Source organism: Mustela lutreola, chromosome 11 (assembly GCF_030435805.1).
Source record: "Mustela lutreola isolate mMusLut2 chromosome 11, mMusLut2.pri, whole genome shotgun sequence".
NCBI classification, from domain to species: Eukaryota; Metazoa; Chordata; class Mammalia; order Carnivora; family Mustelidae; genus Mustela; species Mustela lutreola.
Window position 1 is genome coordinate 18462064 of NC_081300.1, and position 9539 is coordinate 18471602.

Sequence of the window (9539 nt, forward strand, 5' to 3'; positions counted from 1 at the left end):
TCCATCCAAGAATCTCTCTCCAGCTCTTTGGTTTGAACGTCCTCCCTCTCTTACACGTTCTCTTCTAGCTCCTCTCTTGCTCTTTTGACTGACCAGACTACTTTGTCTGGACTGTCTTTAGGATGGCAAAGATATTAGACTTTGCTTGCTTGGGAGTATTTGTGTTTGTTTTGTAATTTGGCTGTGTATTCATTTAACTAAATACTTTTTTTTATCTTAACATTATTGTAGAGCAGTAGTTCTCAAACTACTCTCAAAAGGCTCTCAGGACCCTTTTATACTATTAAATATTATTGAGGACCAAAAAGAGCTTTTGTTAATATAGGCCATATTTGTCTAATATTTACCTTTTAGGAAATGAAACTGAAAAATATAAAAATTACTTATAAATCATAAACTCCTTAATATATTAACACAAATAATATTTTAAAATTAAAATACATACTTTCCAATAAAAACCAATTTAACAAGAAGAGCATTGTTTTATGCCCTACAAATTATTCTACTGTCTAGCTTAATAGAACCCTCTTATTCTCATGCCTGCTTCAGTCTGGTTTGATATCATAGGTCATGTAGCCTCTGTAAAACTCCATTGTACACCTGTGAGACAATGAGATTAAGAAGGCAAATAACGATTTAGCATTATTATGAAAATAGTTTTGAATGCTCCCTGAATGGGTGTCAGGGACCCCCCAGCTAGACCACACTGAGAACTACTTTGAGAATGATTTCATGATTTCATGATTTCATACTATCATGGACTCCTTTCTTGGTGATAGTCCCTTGCTTTTAGTGTCTGATAAATTTTAATTGGTTGAATGATCTCATGTATGTTAATACTACATTGCATTTCCTTTTACTAGTTTCTGAATGAGACTTGTGTCATTCATTGAATTGTTCCTCAAAAGCAAGCTAATATTTCAGTCCTCTTTGCATTTTGCTAAGTTAACAACATTGGTGTAGGAAACTGCAATAAAAAAATATTTATTGTTTAACTGAAATTGGCCACTTTTGTATAGATTTTGTATAGATAGTTGCTTACTAAAAATTATAATAAATACATGGTATGGTACTTGTTGTCCCTGTAGTACTGTGCTAGGTGTGATCATAATCTCTGTGTATAGCAAGTTTATCTTATAGGGTAACATAAAAACTTTGGAAAGTTGATCAAAATGAATCAAACCTTAGTTCAGGTCTCTTCCTTTACAGGGCATCCTCATACTTTCCTAGGTCAGTGCTATCTCCTTCCCAGGAATGGTTGGGAGAGGACAAGAATGTTCTGTGGAGGGAGGAGGGTCTTGAACTAAATAGACTTGGAGAGTAGAAGTGGATGGCAGTGGAGGAAAAGATAGTGGGGGGGCACTCCAGGTAGAAAATAGGAGCTTGGGCCTGAAAATGGGAAGGTGTAGGACTTTATTTAATTAGTCTGAATTTCAAAGGAATTACACAGTCATTAGAATTTAAAATTTCAAAAATAGATTTAGCATGTATTTTATCAGCACAAAAAGGAACATTTTGATACCTCTTTCTGTAATGAAGAAAGCTATAAAAAATGGTTTAGAGAATGATAGAATTGTATTGCATTTTCAGTTCACATTTTATATTGAGTTGTTTCTAGATAATTTTAGTTTTCAGAGTGTCATTGATCTCCTTATGTCACTAAGGTGACAGAAGCTAAGGTAATGCTAATAAATCTTGGATGTGGATAGAAATCTTAGACCTTTTTGCATGCTATTACAACTTTAAAGGTTGTACTTTTAAGATGTGGTAGACTAGAACATACTTCCCACTTGTCTGTTTTTGGTTATTATAGGCATTGCGCACAGATTATAATACACACTTCAGCTATTTGTTGTTGTAAATGGGTTCTTTGTGTTGCAGCATGAAAAGCTTGCCATCTTAATTGGAAGTAGATATTTTCTTTGCTAAAATATGCTCTATACATGGATTACTTTATTCTAATACAAAAATAATAACATATAAGGTCACAGAAATGAGCAAAATCGAAGGGGCTTCTGCTTCTTAGGGAATGAGGTGCATGTGAAAAGCAGAGCAGATTTTCTATCACTGTAATAAAAAGAGACTTTTCTAAACTGGCCATTCATCGTATCAGCTATTTTTGTAACATTTCTGTCTGTTTATTTTTCAGCTTTTTTAATGCAACTCAAATGAACTAAAAACAGAAGATTTTTTAAAATGAAGTAATCTAAAGATTGACCTTATCTCACTCTACTCCCCTCCTTGCTTCTCTGCTCATCTAGCACCTGTCTGCTCTCACCCTTCCCATGTTCTCGCCATTGTTGGTGCAAGATTTCTTCAGCTTCTGTCATCTGGATCAGCCTTGTAACCTAGATTTCCTCAGCCATCTCTTTCTTCAGATCTTATTCTAGCCATGTGTCTCATTTGGCCTTACGTTCTGATTGCTTTTTATTTTGGGCTTGCAACTAAGTGCTTTAATTTTATTATCATACCATGTTGCTCCCCTTTTATTTTATTTTAATTTTTTTACTTTCTCATATTTCATTTTTGTACTACCATTTTGAGGAATCATATTGCAATAAAATGTTGTTGTAAATGCTTTCAGACTTAACTAGTTGTTGGATGTTTTAATCCAATCTAAAGTTTAAATTTTATTTTTTGGGAACTATAGAATCATTTTAGATATGAACAGTTTCATTAACTTCTTTTATACTAGAAGTAGTGTAATATATTGAATAAGCTTTAGTTAGAAGACATGGATTTTCTTTTCTCAATGGAACTGCAGCACCAAAGTCTTTTCTGATTAATTATGGGCACATCCACTGCTTTGTCTACCCAAGTGAACTCAAGGCGTTGAAAGAAGGACTGAATGTGTTAGGCTGGTTTAAATTCTTAACATAGAAGATCAATGGACTCTTCACTGGATAAATATTTTTGACACCTAATTTTGATGTACCTAGATGATTGTTTGAGGTGTAATATACACTTAAAAATGAATAAAATACTTCTTTATGTTTGGGATGAGAAAAATCCATATTGGAATGCTGAATTTCTTCTTTTTTACAGAGAATACACATTGGCAAGTTGAGAGTTATCAACCTGTGAAACAGTATGCAGATTTGTGTCTTCTGTATCACATCTGCTAAAATTTTAATTTTTAATATCAGTTGTTTTTGTTTTCTTTTGCTTAATCTAATAGCTCTGTGTTTTGTGTGTTCCCAAGTGATAATAATGATCAATAATGCTTTCAGTGTTTATCTGCTTAAATTCATTTGTGATACAAATATTGCCACCTTCCTTCCTTTCTTAAGAAGGCCCCCCCTTGGCTCTTAAACCATGATTTTTTTTACTCTTACCCACATATTTTATGAGACTATCTCTTTCGTATCTTTCTGGCTTTTTGGGCTTTCTAACATACGGTTTTTGTAGATTGGAGAGGAGCTCTTTTAAAGTAATGGAACTGGTTTTCCTCAAGGTCAGGAAAATGGCATGTCTGACATCATATGATTGGGAATTAAGTGGAAGGGTTTTTATAATCTTCTCTCATGAATGGCATTGACCCAGCCATGTTCTGTTTTTGACAAGACATGTACTGAAGACCTTCATGAGTGTTGCTTGATTCACACTACTATTTGGAGCAGAATCAGTTAAAGTATGAAAATTACATTTATAAATAAACATAGAAATCTTTTTTTAAGATTTTTTTTTTTTAAATTTGACAGACAGAAATAGTACACACATGCATACACAAGCACGGGGAGAGCAGGGAGAGGGAGAAGCAGGCTCCCCACTGAGCAGGGATCCTGATGCGAGGCTTGATCCCAGGACCCTGGGGTCATGACTTGAGCCGAAGGCAGATGCTTAACTGACAGCCATCCAAGCACCCCATAGAAATCTTTGTATACAAATACATCTTCAGTAGCTTGCAAGTAGATTTCTTTAGAGGCATTTCTGCTGTGAGACTATATTATCTAATGATAAACTTCAGGTTTTAAGTAAATTATTTGCTTAAATAATTCTAGAATCTTCCCACAGAGAATTTTGTTTTCTAGCACTGTTGGTTGAAACCAGGTTTATTCTTATATTTTTATGCTGTCACATTTATACCAACTAGGACATTTTTAAAGCCCTCATGGAGAATTTTTCTAATCATTGACAGAAACAAGATTTATTCTTTATGTTTTTTATAGTACATTTGTGGCAGCCAGGGTTTTTTAAAAATAGTAGCTAGGCAAAATTAGTCATTTTTAATCTCTTTTCATTGCATATCTACATACTACATATTGAGAGAAAAGTCTAGAAACCTGTCATCTAGGGCATTTCGACATGAGTTTAGCATACTCTTGATTCTAGAGTATTTTGTGATCGACATTTGATTTCTAATTGCCTAAAAATAGTTTTCCAAATATATTTCACTCATATAGCATCATCCTTTTATTAACTTCTCTAAACTGTCAACCTTGTTTTGAAAAATTGCATTGCTTTTCCTTTAAACAGTTTGGGAAACCAAAAATAGCCTGCATGTGTTTTATTTTTAATTCCTTGAGGCTGGGAGGAAAGGGAAGGTCACAGTTTGCTTCAACAGTGAAAATACACTGCATGCCAAAAAAAAACCAGGGATGAAAATTAATACCAGGTTTTAAAGGTGATTACCAATTGGTAATATTATTTTGAAAATAACGCATATTTCTAAATCAGATGTACATGTAAAGTTATTTTTGTTTTCTAGGTAGTTGGCAAAAAAGGAGAAAGTCACTAAGGTACAAAAGACACTGGAAGACCATATTGCAATCAGATCTACAGCTCCTGGATAATTGCTTGATTCTCATCAGAGACTGTCAATATTCCATTCATTGCCATTACCAATAAATCATTGCTTTTGTTCGGATGGTATCACTAGTGTTTTTATTGTAATCTTGATACATTCAATTGTAAATAAAAGTCACTACTTTTGCCAAGCTTAATTTTTGTCATTCTAAATAAGTATTTTCTCTTTTCATTTATCTGAAAATTGGCCCACTTCTGACTTTCGAAGAGACTTAGTCTAGTCTGGTAGCATGTTGATTGAAAGCCAGTTTTTCTCTTTAGGGGAGCAAGACTGTCTTAAGGAATTAAGGAGTGAGTGTGCTGTGCTCATACACATACACAGAGCAAGTGATTTCGATAAACGGACTTGGAATAGCTAAGTATGTTAAAATGAGTACTAATTCATGTTTATTAAACATTTGGGTATGCGGGCTATAGAAAGTACTCAAATTATAACCTACCAGAAATAAACAAGTTTAATGAGATTTAACTGTTCTCACTTAAAACTGTTAATGGGACCACAGATTTTAATCCCTTCTGGATGACCTTTAAAAATTTGAGTTAGCCATTATCCTTACTGTTGAAATCTGACCATGGGGGAAAAGACAGTACTGGGAATTCATGCAGCAACAGGACTTAATATTTTTAATCAAGTATTTATCACCTTAGCTGCCAAAAGATGCAGTGTTAATATACAGAGAACATGATTTAAAGTTAAAAACAAATTTGCCAAATTGTGTGTTTGAAAGGTGTTTCACAAAAGGCTAGCAAAACAAAACGTGTTCCTTACTACTCTTTTTAATCTTAAAACTAATCTAGAAAGTATTGGTAAATTGAATTTTTTAATTTCTCTTTAAAATTAAAACTTAATTTAAATATCTCTGAATATTAAAAATTCAGTGTTTGAAAAGAGTACATAGACTATTTTGATTCAGTTAATACCTTTGAGGGCATTTTTGTATAGGAATGTGGTTGAGACAGCATTTTTACCTTTGGGAGACCAATGTATTTATATGCATTTATGGAAAAAATTATGCAGAAGTTTTTGTGTTAAAATAGTCACTTTCTAAAATGCCCTGTGTCATTACATGGTGTTTAGTTCTTCTCTATGTAAGCCTATTAACTGGTATGTGATGATGTCTATATTCTTATGTATTTCATAGTTACTTGCCTTGGGTCAAATGGAGGGGGAAGGGCAAGAAATAAAGTTCATAACATTCCTTAATATAGACCATCTCAGATTAATTACGTCTGAAATTAGGCATACAATTAATACCAAAAGTTTTGTTCTACACTTTTGTACACTTAACCTTTTTGGGTAATTGTTCAAGTGCCTCCTCTTAAGTATTGCTAACCTCATCCTATTTCTACTTGACAGTTTGAAAACCCAGTGAAAGTAATTTCATACGTGTAAAGGATTGGGTATCAGATTTATATTGTTTATGTGACTTTTCTATAACTCAGCTGGTTGCATTATCCAAACATTCCATGATTATTCAAATTGTTAAGTAGTGAAAAATGAATATTTTTAGGTAACTATAACGTTTCGCTATGGGAAATTTTACAAATAAACATACGTAGTTGATATTACTTAAATCACCAAGCTGAAATGCTGTTTTCTCCTAAAACAGTATATGTATGTGTGTACACACACACACACACACACACACACACACACATATGCGCTGAATTTTCCAGATTTAAAAAAAAAGCATCTGGAAATGTAACATATTTTAACCAAAACCATCCCTGAGAAAGTGTTTTCTAGAAAACTAATAATAGTTTATTATTTGTTTTGTCAGACATAGAAAAAAAACACCCCACAAAACTTTTCCCTTGATTTAACATTTTTTGTTATATTTCGCATCAGGATGCATTATCTGATTTGAAACAGTAAAGAAATAACCCATAGTAGAAACAAAAGTATTTGAGTACAGAGTCTTGCAGCATAAGGCTGAGGTCAAGAGTAACCTGTGCTCTTTCATGCTCCTGGCAGATCTTTATGATCTGTTTTGGCCAAATTATCCCCCAATCTCGTATTGGAGGGAGCTATATCATCCATTGGAGTTGCCACAGGAATTGAAACCAGTCTGCCACTTGAAGATGGATACTCTGTTTTCTGCAGCGTTCCCAAAGCAGGGTGGGTATTGCACATTGGGCCAGAGTATTTTATTCATGGCTGCTATTAATTCATCTGAAAATACTGAAAAAAAAAAAAAATAGTCACCGGGTATGGAGGGTGGAGGGCTTTTTACCTAAAATAGGTAAAAAGGCCATCCCATGTTCCCCTTAATGTCTAAAGTAAATCTTCAATTCTGAAATAAAAAGAAAGCATTGGAATTGAGTGAGTTAGGCAACTGAACCCTCTCCTTTTAAACATTAGAGAATGAAAGAACTTCAGGGCTTCCATGTTGCTTGTATTAATACTCCTACTTCAAAGTGGCAGACTGGTTTTGTGTGTAGGATATATATGGAATTGGTCTTTTCTAACCTTAGATAGTTTTTTAAAATTTTATTTATTTTTATTTAACAGAGAGATCACAAGTAGGCAGAGAGGCAGAGAGAGAGGGGGAAGCAGGCTCACCAAGCAGAGAGCCCAATGTGGGACCCGATCCCAGGACCCTGAGATTACGACCTGAGCTGAAGGCAGACGCTTAACCCACAGAGACACCCAGGTGCCCGATAATTTTTTTTTTTTTTTTTTTTTTTTTTTTAAGGAAAAGTAACTTAGAAAAGAAATCCATTCACTGATCACTGAAGGGAAACCTTGAAGGAACCATGCATTCACTTGGCTTAACACAATTATTAAAGGTTTATTCTGCAGTTTTTGAAGTTTTCCAAACGTGTGTGCTCTATAACATACAGCATGTTTGTTAGGCAAATAAGTTTTGAAATCTTTCACCACCCAGTGAAGCCTATATTGCTTAAGAATAGTGATGTCATTTTAAACATTTTCACTTTATCTTTAGATCAGTACTTTGTTTTTTTACATGCCCAGCACCATAAGTGGCAGAATGGATGTTTTACAGGTTAATAAGATTATGTTTAGACCTTGTGGCCCATGCAGAATTACTAATTGGGAGAATGTGTAAATAAATTTGTCCATGAAATAACTTTAGAATTTGATATACTACTAAAATTGTAGACAGCCTGGAATAATAATCTTACCATATGTAACCTGAAACCTGCTAGAGTCTGTCTCCTTCCTCTACACTTGCTATGCTTCTCTATGGGAAGAGGAAGTTTATTTAGGAATTAATTCTGGTAAGTCGAACAGGCCAGAATTAGTTGTAAAAACATTTGTTGATTTATACTTGGACATGCATTTGAGATATTGACACATTATGCTACTTTGGAGCATGAGCTTTGAAGTTTGAATCTCTGCTCTTCCTGCTTGTAAGCTGTGTCATTTTGAGCAAGTAACATATTAGGAGTTTGAGTCCTCTTGGGTAAAAATACGAACATCACCTCTTAGGCTTATGATGAAGATTAAATGTGTTACTTTGTATCTGCAGCAAGGATTTCTTCTGTACCCTGCTATCTCATCTCCCTGCCACTGCTTTTTAAAGGCTTTCATTTCTTGCAAGGCATAATGCAGTTGTCTCCAAGAGGTCTCCTTGCCTCTGACCTGGCCTCTCTAATGTGCCCTCCTTAGGGCTGCCAGTTATCTCGCCTTTTTGAGGTCCTCATAATGTGATTCCCTCCAGCCTTATACCTTACCCCTTCATTTCCAGCACTGGCAGTTCCCAGAATGTACCTTGATATCGAATGCCTTCCTCTGACCTAACGGGTTCACCTGACCAACTCCTACTTATCTACGAGTCCCAGTCCAAGCAAAACTGATAGTGCTAGCACATGATTGTATGCCTCCTCTGCTCCCATAGCGCCCTGTGGTTATTTCATCCTGGTACTTGGCGAACAACATTGTAATTATTTGTAGTCTTATTTGCTGTACTAGCTTATGAACAGCAATGCAAGGATTTTCCCCTAGTACCAAACTGATACTTTGATCTCTATCATCAATAAACACAATATTAAACAAATTCTCAGATTCCAAGAAGACAGATGCTTGAGGTCTGAGAGACTATAGAATTTGCAGTTTAGTAAGGAAGAGAATTTAACAGTAGTAAAGGAAAAGTACATGTTGTGTGCATAGAATGACTTTTTAAAAATTTTTTATTTTTTATTAACATAATGTATTAGAATGACATTTAAATAAAAGATTTCTTAGGGAGGTGAAGGAGAAGATGAAGACGGAAGAGCAAGTAGAGACCATGACTGGGAGCTCTTACCGCCGTGTGAAAGAGATGAGACTATTCTCAGTTTATGGGATGAGGAAGGTAGTAGAGAGGAGCCCACGCTGACTCATGGGCGTGTCATTTTTGCAACTGGCAGAGGAAATCTCGGTTCCAAGGAAAGGCAGCAAGTCGGGAGGGGATGATGAATATGGTTTTCCCTTGAGCCGTGTATCTGAAATGCTTTTTTGGCTGTCTGGTGGAGATGTGTCACAGGCGGGAATGTGGTTTTAGAACCTAGGGCTAGAAATAGGGAACTAGGGGTCACTTAGGTGATGAAAATGAAAAAAGGTATATGAATGGGAGTATCTAGAGAATATAAAGGGGAAGAAGGAAACTAAGGAGCAATGCTAGGGAATATGAATTAATACTAAGGAATTAGCAGAAGAGGAGAGCGAAAAGCAGAATATTCATCAGGAATGTAGAAGAGGGAACAGGAGGACTTGGTATAGTGAATGT

General features: G+C 35.0%; 1 protein-coding gene across 2 annotated transcripts in view; it reads left to right on the forward strand.

Moving 5' to 3' along the window:
• The window catches only part of TXNL1 (thioredoxin like 1), a 34527-nt gene extending 29584 nt beyond the window's left edge, over positions 1-4943 (forward strand). Inside the window, exons 8-9 of one of the 2 annotated variants that reach the window (XM_059139433.1) lie at positions 3046-3088; positions 4709-4943. In XM_059139433.1, the coding sequence (XP_058995416.1) occupies positions 3046-3084 (39 nt within the window). In that variant the 3' untranslated portion in view covers positions 3085-3088; positions 4709-4943. The remainder of the gene's footprint in view (positions 1-3045; positions 3089-4708) is intronic. The other variant, XM_059139434.1, reaches the window with a different exon arrangement.
• Positions 4944-9539: the final 4596 nt, after the last annotated feature.